The following is a 15,231-nucleotide window of genomic DNA, read 5'->3' as shown; positions in this document are numbered from 1 at the left end:
TAACCTCTACCCTAAAGATCAAACCATCTTTTTTGAAGTTGTCAAAATAGTTGTTGATTCTGTTACCAGTTTGTATTGTATATATATGAACATTTGTATGTAGTCCAATATTCTTAAATTTTGACAACCATGTCCTGCATTTCGACCCAAATTATAAAACCAACTAAACCAAACCATTTTTCTTCAAAAACATAATAACGTGTGAGCAACAACTCTCAATGGAACCAAAGGATCTTTGGCCTAGCGGTATCGTAGCCCTAGGGGTTCAAACCTCACCATAGATGAGGAGGGTGTGTGAGTTTATTTGTTGCATTTGCCGTATATAAATATTATATATTTAAAAAAAAAACAACTCTCAATGGAATGAATACCCCAACTCAGGTTAAAATGAAGCTGGTAGTAATTATCATTGAAATTTTCAGGCACATCCCCAAAGATCAATGTATACAGCAGCAGCCGCAGCCGCAGCCGCCGCCTAGGACTAAGGATCAATTCCCTATAACATTTCACAACTTTACACGAGTAACCTGGAAACAAAACATAAAAATGGCATCATCCTGGATGATGCTACTTTCTGATTAAATTTTTTGATATAAAAAACAGAAAAACTATCTATCTATGTGATTGCAGCAGCTCGTTCGACTCCATCTCCTTCACACTGTTTACAATGTCTTTAATCTTCTTCGATAAAGACTGATTGTGTTCTTCAATATGCTCAAAAACCATTTCCAGGTGTCTTTTGTATGTTGCAGCCCTCCTTTTCTCGATCGCCAGCTGCTGTGAAAGTTCCCGTATTTTATCATGTTCGTTCTACAGGAAAAGAAAAGAATGACAAGTGTCAATGCACGGGCAAGATAAACAGACCAACCCACTCAGAGATGGGTGCAAGATGTAGTTTAGAAATGAACATTTTAGCAGTTAGGAAGCATTAAATTAAGAGTTCAGACCTATTCTCAAATAGGGCTTAATAATAAACCTAACCAGAAACAGATACCTTCTGCCATAGGATTAATCACAACTGAATTGGTTCAGCATCTAATTTTTTACAGTACTCCAATCCCAACTGTTTCTGGTAATTAACGACATTACATGTCCTGAAGCACCTGGCAGATCATTGCCAATCTACTAAATTTCAAAAATGCATACCATCTTGATTCCTACTAAGAAATTCCCATTATGTACATATCTAAGAAAAACAATACGAACTCTATGATAGTCACAAAGATCTTCATCTAGTTATCTCAAACGTTCCTCTTAGAGATACAGAATAATAACTAATCCATGTGAAAATAACATTTCAAGTGTTCTACATTGATGAAAAGTGATTAGGAGGTTTGCCCACACATGAAATCCATGCAAGTGTTCACCTGCCCAACATATTGTGTGTGGGTTTATGTTTAGAGTCAGTTGGCCCATATTTACCCAATTTTCCACTTTGATAAATGATACAATCAAAGTTTTCAAATATCATCATCTTCATAGCACGAGGCTCATCAAGATGAACTTTGATGCAGAGCTGATCCAGGCGAGATCAGATACGTTCATGGACCGGTAGGGGAAAAGGAAAAGGGCTGGAAAGTGGCCAAACTTAAAACGGCCATAACCTTTGATCCTTCATCCGGATCCCTGAATCCGACTCTGAAGATTTATTTCCCGATTTTCCATTTATTCACGATTTTGTTGATAAGCAAATCGTGTGAAATCAACTGTTCCTCGTTTTCACACCTTAATTTAGGGAATAAATATTTTTGGAGATATCTAGTCCACATATAGGCACAAGATACGGATCTTTGTTTATCGGACATAACTCGCTATGAGAACATTGCATTGTATGTCATATGAGTGTCATAAGTGTTTCTCATGTGGTTATTGAATATGTAGTCCTTTGACTTGAGAACATATAGTTTATTGTGTGTGAGTGAGATACTTTGACACTAATTCTAATCACTCCGTAACTGGATGACACATTGGTAGTCAGGTATGTCATGTATCGCATGGTAATACTAGTATGTATCAAGATAGGATTTGCCCATCCTATATGACGAGAGAGATGTCTCTAGGCCCCTTGATTGAATTATACGAGTAAACACATGCATGCTCAGATAATCGATATAAGGATATAGATATATGTTTTATTAGTATATTCAAGAATCAATAAACTAGGGATTAGACAAGCTGGGGATTACATAACTGTGCCTCATATCCAATCCGAACATCAAGGGCAAAGGGACACAAAATGCACATCGATGATAGTCACAAGTTTGTTGATTAGCAGAACCATCAAACTTTATCATTTGGATTACAATGATGTATTGCTAGATAATGCTATTCGTTTTTAATTATACATGTGATCTATAATTATTGCCAACATGATAAAGTCCCAATAAGCCACACATACAGGGTGTACTCGAAAAAGAAGACCGAATAATTAAGATGTTCAATTACCAATATCTTATTTACTATTCAATGGGACTAAATTATTAATTAAGATAACTTTATATCTAAAATTGATTAGACATAGAGATGGAGGGGTAAAGTTGTCAATGGTTGAAAATCATCACTTTAGGATTAAAATGGGAAAGATAAACATCCCTTATCAACAATGAAGAGTTGCCATATGATGAAACTCCTTTATTAAGTAAAGATGCTAAAGGGTGTCTATTGAGCTTAAGCTTTTAGAAAAAACCTAATCCATATTTACGATCGTCTCCTCCTTATCATTGTGCCTAGCAACACCGAGGGTGGAACATAACTCCTACCTTGTTCTTGTAAAGAAGAAGTTAATCCGATCCACTCACGTGAAAACCATGGAGATGACGAGTTGAAGATTATTTTTCAATTCTTATCATCAAAGTTTTTACTAAAAGGGTATGATTTTTGTCCACCAAACCACCCTGTTTCATATGTATCCGGTTAGGGTTACAATTAATTCAGCTGTGCATAACACCCTGTAACCCAACAAGTGCAACAGCCAGTGTTAACATTAATGATAAGTTGTCAATTGACGATTCCTTAAATGGGAGTGATTATTTATATTGATGCCATTGATCTTAATGTTCATTGATGTTAATCATGCTTTAGAAATTCAAGATACAAATTATATTTTTTAAATAATACTGATGAAAGAATGGTAAAGGTCTAAAATGTCCGTAAACAAGTTTTTTTTGACGTCCACTAGAGGGAGGAACCAAATGCGGACGTTTTTACAAACCACGATGGCCATCTTATATTTTTGAAACTGCAAGGATGAAAAGTGTTATATCCGACAAACCACATGGACCAAATTTGTAGTTTACTCTATATATTATTTATGTAAATAAATTTGAGAGTAAATCACACTTTTGGTCCCATATCTTCTATGTATGCATGCATATCTGCCTCTTTTAACAATTTTGTGTTTGTGTGTGTACAATCATACATGAGCCACAATTAGCTAGCGATGTACCTCGTCTTGCAATGTATCTAGTTTTTGAAAGTCCTATTGTCCGTTGCAGTAAACCTAGATTAATCATTACAGCAACTAAATGTGAAGAATGCTTTTTTTGAATGGAGAACTTAAAGGGGAAGTGTTTATGGGACCTCCTCTAGACTTTGAGACCGAGTTTGGATCCCAAGCATGCCTGTTAAAAAATGCCCTTTATGGGTTGAAGCAATCACCTCAAGCTTGGTCCGAGAGATTTACATGTTCAATGAGATAATAGTGATATTCTCAAGGTTAGACTGATCACACTTTATTCTTTAAAAATAGGAAGATGATTGGTAGACTGGTATATTCTGTGACGTAGTCTCATAGAAGATGGTCATGAAAAAATAGATAACTCGAAGAAAAGTCTGGCTGAGGATTTGGGATCAAAGACTTGGAACTACTAATGTATTTCTTGGGAATGGAAGTTGCAAGATGAAAGAAGGGGATCATGGGAATGGAAGTTCAAGATCAAATACTTCTTTAGGTACAGCCGTACAGAAATAAATTCGTCAATAGTGCAGTACAGAAAAGAAAACAACCTTCTTTGACGAATGTACTACCAATAGTGCGAGTATCGACTTGTTTACTGTATGTGGGATGAGTTTCTGCCTCATACAAACAAGTAGGAATGATCTTTATGGCCCTATTGATTTAGCTTTCAGGGAAGACCACAGAGCGGTAGGCCTTTGCCCCTTCAAAAGGACGCTTTGCCCCTTCTTTTATTAGAGAGAGTGGGGCCTTATCAAGAAGGTGAGTGGGGGAGACAAAGTTGAGATCATAAACCGCCACCCTTCCGCAGTTGAGAAGATATACACGTGGATACTACTCATTTGTAAGAAGTCTAATATAATTAGTATAGAARTATATATAATTAGCCAAATCGTCTGAAGCATGAACAGAATCGCCTTTGTTCCGAAGGCCTCTTTTTCCATAATATGATTATGAGCTGCAGCATGCTTGAAAGTCAGGAATGAAGAAGCAAGGGACAGATAGAGGTGTCTCGAGCCTACTGTTGTATGGTGAAATCTAGTGACTTGGTAAAATAAAAGCAAAATGTAATGACTCACAACAGCGCTGAAGTTGAGTTTCATGCTATGGCGAATGCAATATGTGAGGCAATTTGGCTCAAACAAATCCTAGAGGAGCTACAATTACTATTTCTACATGTTAGTCCAGTCATGTTTAAGTGATGTTGTGAGATATGATGCAGGTGTGGCCGTGGTTTGTTGCTCATGTCTAATTATCTACTAAGAAACAAATGAAGACATATTGTGGTATATGAACTAGTAGTGTTTGAGCCTTTGAAGTAAGTCACAATTAATGATGCTTAGCAGCCTATAAACAACAAATAGGGCTCACTTATAGAAACTCACAATGCTTGTGCATGTGAAGGTCTCTCCATTGAGCAATAATCATCGTGAATGATATCAACAAAACTACAGTCCCCATATAGAGTAGCTTTTTAGGTATGCATTATAGTGCTTTAAGAAATAAGGGCGGGATCTCCATACACACAACATGCAAACCCGATTAAGGGGCCGTTTACCAAACGCTTACTCGGGTAAGCGCTTACCAAGTCACATTACCTTACTAGATGAATGCAAGGACCAAGAATCTTACCTGGTAAGAGCGAAGGCAAAGACCGAGAGTCTTATCCGGTACGTGAGAGCGACGACTCTACCACGGTTAGCGCTTATCGGGTAAATTGTAGCATATGATACGTTTTGGTAGACTAAAATCTTACCCGATAAGTAAGTGACAGTGTTGAACTTTTTGCTGGTAAGCGCTTACCCGGGTAGCATTTGGTAAACGGCCCCTAAGTGTTCACATACAAGGCTTGTGGTGGGATCATTTTCCAAAAACACTATAGATGGTCAAGCATACCTTAATATCCCTATGTGTATACACACATATAGGAGGGAGGTCCCCCTAGAATGCGAAGTCCTTTTCATCTTAGAGATCAATGATTTATATTGCCTCCTGTCTCATACAAGGAAATCAATTTTATAAAGCCATGGCTTCCATCTAGTTTTTTTGTTTCCTTGTATTATTAAAATTTCAAGACAATAAATATTTTGACCATCACTTTTATCTCTTCCATTTCAATTTGGTCAGATTATTTTTCTTCTGATTAGAAGATAGACTTGTATAATTAGTGGTAGGGTTTAAGTATGCTTATCTAATTAACCCACGAAAACCAACTATGTTGTATTTTATACTTCGAGCTTTCTTTAAACATGCTCTTTTTCTACCCTTGCATTGATATGGTATCACTTGGCTCATCGTATGGTACTAACCACAAGATCAGCCATCACAGCTACAAAGAGGTTTCACTTCTGCTGCATGTGATACCTACCCACCAGTCAACACTCTGCAGTTGTTCTTTTGTTGTCCTGTACCATCTATGTTCCAATGTATTTTGGTTCTTTCACAAGCTCTATAACTATCTCATCATTTTCTTTTTTCCATTCATCCTCTGCAATATTTTGTACCTCATAATATCTTTGTTAATTCTAATCGGAAATCTCGAAACAAATGTACAGAATAGATACTCTGCCTAAGGTACTCTTCCTTTTGCTTCATAAATTCTAACAGCCAATAAAAGTTTTAAGTCCTGACATCCATTCTGCAAACAAAATAACTTATGTGGAGATGTCTGCACATTTGGAAGCAGATGTGCAGAAATTCTGTTGGCTGTTCCATTTCTTCAATGTCAAGTATGTCTGCCAATCACTATTGAAGACAAATTTTGAATGGAGTGCCCATCTTAACTTGCTCTTGAGGAGGAGGATTGACCAACTTGATGGGTGAGCTCATTGAATTAGCATGGGTTTGTTCGTTAGTTTTCGGCTGGAGTCTCTTCTTGCGATTTGATTTCTTCTACTGAGATTCCTTTTGCCATTTATGGTAGCTGGTCTGGGTCTAGCTTCTTGCTTGGATTTGGTTTACTTAGCTGACTGCACTAAGGTTTCTTTCCCTTCCAACATCGTGATACATGATACTTATTCTTAAACAGAATGAGCTGCCATATTTATTGAAGATCAGTTTTCTAGTTCACTTATTTAACTTTACATTATTTTAGCAAGTTAGACATGAGTCATATCTACACTCCAATTTGAGGGGAGTGACATGATACTTATAAGAATTAGTGTGTAGTTTTTTTCTTTTTCAGTTCGGTTTATTAACTTCACGAATGTTGATCTTCTTTGACTTATTTCAGTTGTATGGTAGAAAGATTTGATGGATGCAGGCAAAGGGGAGACCATTTTCAATGAGCAAGAAGTTGACGGATAGATCAATGATCAGAGAACTAACCTGGTTGTATTCAAGGTCAAGAAAGATAAACGAAAAAGGAATTTAAAAAAAGGATGAATGACAACAAGAATAATGTATTTCACCACCTTCATAGCCTTGGATACATCTATGTTTAACTGTTTCACTACATATTGTCATTAACCTTAAGCTTTTCTAGGGTATTTTTGTCAATCTGGGGCTCCTATTTTTCTATGTGGGAATAAAGTAACCAAATGGTTTATTTTTTAAGTTGTTGGATAACATATCCAATCTACAATTTTTAGGATGAGAAGTGACTCCCATCCCACAAGGATCTCCCATAAATATAAATGTTCCCTCCTATAAGATATTACCTTGTTAGTCCTGCAGTAAGAGAACTAGTTAATGCTATTATGCTACCCCCTACAGAACTTAGTATTCTACAATCTCCCAGCGACAATAGGTCATTATGTATTACTTATTAGTGCTAACATGAGGTATCCTTTTGTGTCTGCTTAAAAATGTTGTGGCTGTAACAGTATCATTCAATGATGTGTACATAGGATTGCTTGTTCCATAAGTAGATGTAAAATCTTTTCTTGGCTTCTTTCAACATTTAGGTGTAGAATCATTTGTAATTGTGACCCTACAACTATTCCTTTGGGATAGAATTGGTTGATTGTGTGTTGAAACATCTTAACGGATGCAACCATTCCACAAAGATTTCATTCCTCTTGTAGTTTTGTAAAGGAAGATAGGTGATAACCCAGTGGTAACAACTAGGGAATCTCTACAAGTTCAAGACCTGTCCCCCTCTCCTTTAGCCAATCATAGGTGGCTGGGTGCTAAGGACTAAGGAGCACCACAGATGTAATGCACAAGGCGCAGGCAGATGCACCATCCCAGAGAAACCAACACTGCATATTTATGATTTTATCATTCTTATGGTCAAGAAATATTTTGGCCAAACCAAATATTAATCAACTTATCTATCATATTCGATTAAGTTTATCATAATCTAGTATCACAAATGAGAGAATATAGGATCTACATAGAATCATAAAACATCCACAACAGTACCTCTCGCCCTGAAAAGATCTATAAGCTATGATGTGATTTCTGGGCTTCAGCTTCCAGCTCTGCTACTAATATTAGGCACTAGTTTTATGGTCTCTTGGTATCTTTATGGTTATTATTATCACCATATTCAGTTATAATTTATGAAGTAACGAAGTAAACAACAAAAATTAGAAAACAAGAAACTCAGTAGTTAATATTGAGGAACCATCCCAGATGGGAAACCATTATTCTGAAGCACACCTCAACATGAGGTTTGCATCTTGTCCCCTAAGTCCAAAAGGCAGAGCACATGCCTGAGCAATGTTTCACACTTTGAGCTAATACCTTTTCTAGGATCCACCCCAGGACCACATTTTCTGTACTTTCTTGGCACACTTTCCAACATATGATCTTTAAGAAGATCATAGAATTAGGGCTTGTTTGTTAGCAGCTTGATGAGCTTAATGGGACTCGCATCTTATTCGGTCAGCTATACATGACTGTGGTAGTGGCTTAATGATATAAAACTGACTTATCCGGTAAGCTTCTAGGGGGGAGCTTTTTTCCAAACCTGCACCTTCCAATTAAAAAACACGCTCCTTCCATCTATGGAAAAAACCCTCCCAAACAAAAACCTTACCAATCTATACAGACATATTAATCTACACAGACAGCTTTATACATACCGTACAAATAATGGAAAACAACCAAACAGCCCCTTAATCATGATCTGTTTTCCCTACACCAGTTATTCAACTACAGCTCAGAGCTATCTGCTAACTTTGGGGCTGCTTCAATCTAATTCATGGTTGGTTCTTTTCATTATCCAGTTTACTTTACACGTCATCTTTTATTTAAAAACCAGAGTGAGTTACCAGAAATTGTTTGTTTGTCTATAATCCTCAATAACTAGATGCAAAAGTAAATTTGCAAACACAGAGATCTTAAACAATTTTGCTCCAATGATTCTAGCTTTGGTATTTTTTTTATTTCTCTAGCATGCAATTTCTTTTGGGTACCTTATTAATAACATGAAGTGTATGTTTGGTTTTGTTCATCATGTATTTTGGCATAGTCTTTTCTCAGCTGTTGAGTAATCATGGATCTGGATGGGGCCGGATTTTTTCTAATGTTCCATGATGCTCTTGGGACACACAAGAAGTAATCACTAGTGCAAGCAGCTTAAATTAGACAGTCAAGAGCAATGGTGTGGTTTCTAATACTATCAAGTATGGCGGAGTAAGGTTTCTTAAGATGCTTCTCTTATTCCCTTATTCCTTCATCCATAGATGGACGTGGCTCTACTAAGAATTTAATATTTGTTCTTCAACCATATGACCCTTTTCTTGTTATCCAATAGAGAAATACTGATGTGAAATGAACCAGATAATGTTTATTAGAAAAACATAGAGAAGCAATCACCAGTTTCCCACACAATAAAGGAGCAGAAACAAAGTCGACAATCCATGACTCTCAAAACACTAAAGCGATGGATAAATAACTCAAGAGCCTCACAAGGTCTGATAGAAGACTTTTACTGGAGGTTTCTAATGGTTGATATTGTGTGAATAAGGTTACATTTTGATGATATCATTTATTAAAACATTGGCTCATCATTGTCCATGCATTAATCAATTGGATTTCACCTAATTATCATCAAACATACTACTATATGGAAGATAGATAGTTTGTACTCTATAGCACTGAAGATGCCCACCTATGACAGATATGTAAAAGCATCCTAGGCAATGCTTTTGTAACTATGTCTATTGCAAGGATATAGACCTCATCAGTCATTCTAACACACAAGCACTTGTTGGTGTCTCGTATAAGCCTCCCAAATTAAGATATTTTCCATCCTTCTATCCCCTACTTGGGATACATTGACACTCTCCTTCATCGTTTCTTTTAAAACCTCATGTTTTCTTGCTTCATATCATATTCACACATTCCCAACAAACTCCTAAAGCACTGTACCACTGTCCAACCATGTGTTTGCGGTCACATAAGAAATACATTTCAGTTCAGGTAGAACTTCTATTCACAGAATGTTCATTATTTAGCAGCAATATGAAAGATAATGTGGATGAAACCAAGAACATAAGTAATAGACTGCAGATTGCACATAAGGAAGAATTGGACAAACCGGGTATTGGTCATAGATCAAGTCCCTACGGCCTTTTCCAGGTGTCAATGGGTGAGTGTGCTCCTTGACAAATTTTGTAATTTCCCATTTTCCAGAGCTTACTTTCCTAACTAAAATCATTGCTCTACAACCGACCCTCGTTTCGGCCCTTTGTCGAACAACCTTTTCACGCTTGTCTGGCATCCTAAAACCCTCTTTGTTGCACACAAGAGCTCTCCCAATGGCGGTTCCATCACGCCTTGATCGAGAAAGCTTGCTCACGCGGATAACAAATCCCACTCGTGTTGCATATGCGTTGTAAAACGCATGCGCTGCCGCTTCGGATTCAAATTCCTGCCCCAAATAGGGCTCTGCCCCTAGAAGAGAGCCATTGACTGCATGGGGCTCGTCTAAAGGATCTATTCCTCTTTCCAACTCATCTTGATCTATTTTGATATCATGGTCATCCTGAAATATCCCTACAACAGAACATCCTACAGTACCATCATCATCAACAGTCCTGCCTTCCACATCAGCAGAATTAACTAATACCTCACCATTAACATCATCGTCCACCTCAAAATCCACTGCAAGACAAGTAACCAAATTCAAAAAAAAGGGAAGACATAATAAATAAATAAACGCTATACTGATACGCATGAACCAAAAAATCAAGACCTGGAATTATAACTTCAGAGTCATAGTTCAAGAATAGACAGGTTAGCCTGTTAGATGCAAGATTATGAAATCTAGCTGCCGAAAGTTACCAGTAGTTCTATGGAATTAGGTTTTATGCTTGTCGGCAAAAATTAATATGATACCATGTCTTGCCTCAAATATGGAATTATATCATGAACCTCAAAACATCTCAAAGCAATTTTCTCACCAAGGACCATATTATACCCAATTTTCATCCAAAGATCCGGTTTAGAAAAATACTTGACACTCTGTGGGAATGTACAATACCAACATGTAAATCTCCATTTTCACTTAGTCAATCTACCAAAACTCAAATCTGAGTACTTTTTTTATCACCGACTTATCTCTCTACTTTTGTTCAATATTGACACGATGAAATAAATAAAACACCACATTGTGACATAGCCTAATCTATAGGTATACATAAAACTAAAATTTACACAAATTAGGCAGCTGAAACACCAAAAACCACTTGCATAGCTATGAACTTATTGCATTTCAGAAAGGAAAAAAATCCCCTTTTTACAATATAAACGAGAATCGTCGCATAAAATATCAGAAATTTCGACAAAGCACCATACCTCCAATATGATATTGTCTAATCAAGAAGTCGAGAAATCAAATAATGAAAAAGGAATTGGTTGCCATGAATTCTCACCAAAATTGTGAAAACAGGGTTAAATGTTGAAGTAGTGATACTTAATTTGATCGAAAGTTAAGAAAACAAAGGAGAGAAAGCCAAAACTTACTGAAATTTTGGAATTAAAGCTGTGATGATCGCGGTATGAAGATGGATTACAGGAACACCTTCATGAACAAGGAGCAGAAAGAAGCGAATCACGGTGGGGGAGGTCGGAGTGCTTATTCGTTGTGTGTTCAGTCAATTTCCAATTTCCACCGATAGATTTTCTCTGTCTTTCCTAAAATGCCCTCATTCGTAGTTGGTTTTTTATATTTTGTAAAAAATTTTGAATTGGAATTTAATAGATTTTCTATAAAAAGAAATTTAAATAAAAAATTAAATTACATTCAATTTTAATAAATTCTTTGTTTTAGAGACCTTTCATTATCAATTATATTATTTTATGATTCCAATGTATATTTTAAATATATATATATATATAGGGATTATTTCAAATACAACCTATCGCATTTGTACAACCAATGCAACCCAATAAATTGAAATATTTATGGAAATGATTAGAGTTCATTTATTATGATTTAAATATTTATGGAAGATGAATACGGTTCATTAATTATGATTAATACTTTATATTAGGAAATAATCAAAACCTCTATAAAATCACATATTAATCAAATGAAATGGACGGTTGAGATTGAGTTGTATTGGTTGCACAAATGACAAGGGTTGTATAATAACCAACCTCTATATATATATATATATACATATGTGGGAAAAGTTCAGATGAGAACACCTTTTTACTAAGACAATCACATGTGATACTAAATCAGAGACGCGATCGATTTTTTATGCGATCTTGGTTGCGGGCCAAATCGTCCTTGCACCACTAAACCCCCTCACAAGTATTATCACATTCACATGTGATAAGAGTGTTGTTGATATGATATCATAATCCATCAAGACCATCACATGTGATGCTAAATCATAGACGCGGACAACCTTTGGCGCAACTTAAGTCGTAGAACACGTCGTCCGCACATCACAGGGTCCCCTCACGTGTATCATCACACGTGATAAGGGTCCGCGTCCTCGTAAAACAAAGATGTTTTCATTTGAACCTCCACCCATATATATATATATATATATATATATACATACACACACAATTATGTATGTATATAATGATATTAATTCAACTCCTCATTAAGGGTGCGTTTGGTGCGCAAACAGGACAGGACAGGACAGTTGTTCAGCGTTTGGTAAGACATGACAAGATAGGACAGATTAAAATGACCAATTTACCCCCAGTAACCTGTTTAGTGTTTTTTTTAACTAAATAATCAATATAATAAATGCTTACAAATACTATTTAAAAATACCAAAAAATTTCCAAAATCAATCTTAATTAAAAACTCACATTAATAAATCAAAAGATTTAAACATCATATTCACAAACAAAAAGTGAAATGTTTACCAACAGACCTAAACACAAAAGATCAAATGTTTACAATTGTGTATCAAAAGACTTCAACACAAAAGATCAAATGTTTACAATTGTGTACCAAAAGACCTAAACACAAAAGTTCTAATGTTTACAATTGTGTACCAAAAGACTTCAACACAAAAGATCAAATGTTTAGCAACCAACATCACATGTCTAACTTTTTTAAGATAGTCGCCACAAATTTTGGCTTCAAAGTAGCGTTCATGCTATTCCATAGGCGTAGTTGAATCGGGTTATCGGCAAAGTACATGCTAATAGCAATAACTTGATCATCATCAAAACCCATGTTGGTTAACTCATCGGGCATAGTTTGTAAACCCGGAGTACCAACAACCGATACCAACTTACCCATTTCCTCGGATATTACATTCAACCCCTTCTCAATCACCTTCATTGCATCTTCAGAAACACCCGCTTTTCTCTTTCTTTTTTTTGATGATGCTTCTACATCTTGTGGAATAGAGGATGCAGAAGCGCCATTAGAAGGAGTAGTCAAAGGCACGTTCAATTCATCAGTATCATCCCCGACTGCACTTTCAAGATTTATGTGTTCCAATGCATCTGCGGCAGATTCCGCCATCGATCCTGTGGCTCGATCTTTTCTAAATATTGTTTTCAGTCGCTCATATTGAGGAAACGGCTTGTTGGCAATATAATTTTTGCTTGGATGTTTCTATAAAAAAAATGCATAAATATGAGCATTACCTTTAACTATGAAATAATAGCATAAAAAATATAAGCGTTACCTTTAAGTATTCCTCTAAAACTTGAGCATCCACCGTTACGCATTGATGCGCATCATCCCAACCGAATCCACTTGTATTCAGCATGTCATAAGCTGCTGAATACTTATCCTTGAGCCGCTTCATTTTGTTTTGGATGTGTTTTGATGTTATATTAAGGCCCGGAATCTTTTCACGCATCTTTAAAACAATTTGCTCATACGTGCCGGTCCGAAAACACCCATTATCACTCCTACCACCGGCGGCTACAATCTCTTGTAGAATGCTAATTAGTACATCCTCTTCTTGGATATTCCAATTACGTCTATCCGCCATCTTAGAATAATACATTATGATAACAATTTAAAATTCAACATTAGCAACAAAATAATACATTATGATAACATTTTAAAATTCAACATTAACAACATTTAAAATTCAATATTAAGAACATTTTAAAATTCAACATTAACAACATTTTAATGTTCAACATTAACAACATTTTAAAATTCAACATTAACAACATTTTAAAATTCAACATCTAAAACATAGATAATACAATACATTGAGTACATTTATGTACTTGACATCCACGACTCAAACATCTCTTGGGCTATGTCATCTCTCCATTGAGTCCACTCATTGCTCGATTCAACAACATCAATAGATTCAACATCATCGTTGGATTCCACTTGCTCTTCCCATATAGGCATAGTGTAAGTGTCGTGTTTTCTTCCGGATCAAGAACCATGTACATCCTAATAAAATTATGTAGCAAAGCACATGCTATAACCATCCTTCCTTGAAGTTTTATTGGATAGAAAGAAGGACTTCGTAATATGGCCCAACGCTTCTTCAAAATACCGAAACACCTTTCTATGATATTCCTAGCTTGTGAGTGTTTCATGTTAAAATATTCTTCCTTATTTGAAGGTGTATGACCAATATGTTCCCATTCTCGTAAATGATACCTAGTACCTCTATATGGTGCCAAAAATCCGTTACCATTGACGTATCCTGCATCAGCCAAATAGTAAGTACCCATTGGGACTTTTAAACCATWAGTTCGTGTAACCGCATCTCGTAGTACCCTAGAATCGGTAGCTGAACCTTCCCAACCAGATAAAACGTAGATGAATTTCATGTCCCGAGTGCATGCACCTAATACRTTAATCGCAATATGACCCTTTCTTGTTCGGTATCGTGGTTTATCGGACTCGGGTACAGTCACTTCAATGTATGTTCCATCTATTGCTCCTAGACAACCCTCATTCTTTTCTTTTTAAAGTCTCAGAGAATTATTTATATTTAAAGTTTTCTTCATGATTTTTTTATTTTAGAGAATAAGATAAAGAAACTTATAAAGAGTAAAAATTTTATTTTCTCTGTTTTAAAGAAATTGTTGAAGATGCTTTTAAATAGAAAACTTGATAACCATAAAAATATGAAGAAATATATCAATGTAGATGTTAAAGCAAAGACTGACATTATATTTTTGATGCATTCGGGCTTTTCTCAAATTTTATTTTATTCGATTAAAAAATAATAGAGCAAGGTATTTATTTTAATATATATATATATATATATATATACTATCTTATAAAGCATTTGGCTAAAACTCTTAAAAACTCTTAAAACTCTTAAAAACTCTTAAACCCGTTCATCCCTAAACGATTTCATCCCTATCCGATTTCATCCCATATCTGAATTCGTGTAATTAACTGCAGATAAACACAATCA

At 35.8% G+C, this 15,231-nt stretch overlaps 2 protein-coding genes across 2 annotated transcripts; both read right to left on the bottom strand.

Annotated features, from left to right (window-relative positions):
• Positions 1–386: 386 nt before the first annotated feature.
• LOC112521061 (protein FAR1-RELATED SEQUENCE 5-like) lies at positions 387–11,506 on the bottom strand. The gene is made up of 3 exons (XM_025129699.1): positions 11,372–11,506; positions 9,945–10,510; positions 387–810 (listed from the first exon to the last, which is right to left on the bottom strand). Coding segments are annotated over exons 1-3 (765 nt in total). The 5' UTR covers positions 11,373–11,506; the 3' UTR covers positions 387–612.
• Positions 11,507–12,914: 1,408 nt separating this feature from the next.
• On the bottom strand, positions 12,915–13,827 carry LOC112501257 (uncharacterized protein At2g29880-like). Its single transcript, XM_025105003.1, has 2 exons — positions 13,516–13,827; positions 12,915–13,442 (listed from the first exon to the last, which is right to left on the bottom strand). Exons 1-2 carry the CDS (start codon positions 13,825–13,827, stop codon positions 12,915–12,917), a joined length of 840 nt encoding a protein of 279 aa, XP_024960771.1.
• Positions 13,828–15,231: the final 1,404 nt, after the last annotated feature.

The sequence above is a fragment of the Cynara cardunculus genome (genome assembly GCF_001531365.2).
Source record: "Cynara cardunculus var. scolymus isolate 2C chromosome LG 1, CcrdV1, whole genome shotgun sequence".
In the NCBI taxonomy this organism is placed as follows: domain Eukaryota; kingdom Viridiplantae; phylum Streptophyta; class Magnoliopsida; order Asterales; family Asteraceae; genus Cynara; species Cynara cardunculus.
This window is presented reverse-complemented; position numbering and strand designations above follow the sequence as displayed.

Bases quoted from the DNA above. Each gene is read 5' to 3' on its own strand.
- LOC112501257 (XM_025105003.1), bottom strand. From the start codon at position 13,827: ATGGCGGATAGACGTAATTGGAATATCCAAGAAGAGGATGTACTAATT. The intron at 13,443-13,515 runs GTAACGCTTATA...TTTTTTTTATAG, and splicing joins TTTTAGAGGAATACTTAAAG to AAACATCCAAGCAAAAATTA.
- LOC112521061 (XM_025129699.1), bottom strand. The intron at 811-9,944 runs GTTTGTCCAATT...CTTTTCCTGTAG, and splicing joins TGATCTATGACCAATACCCG to AACGAACATGATAAAATACG.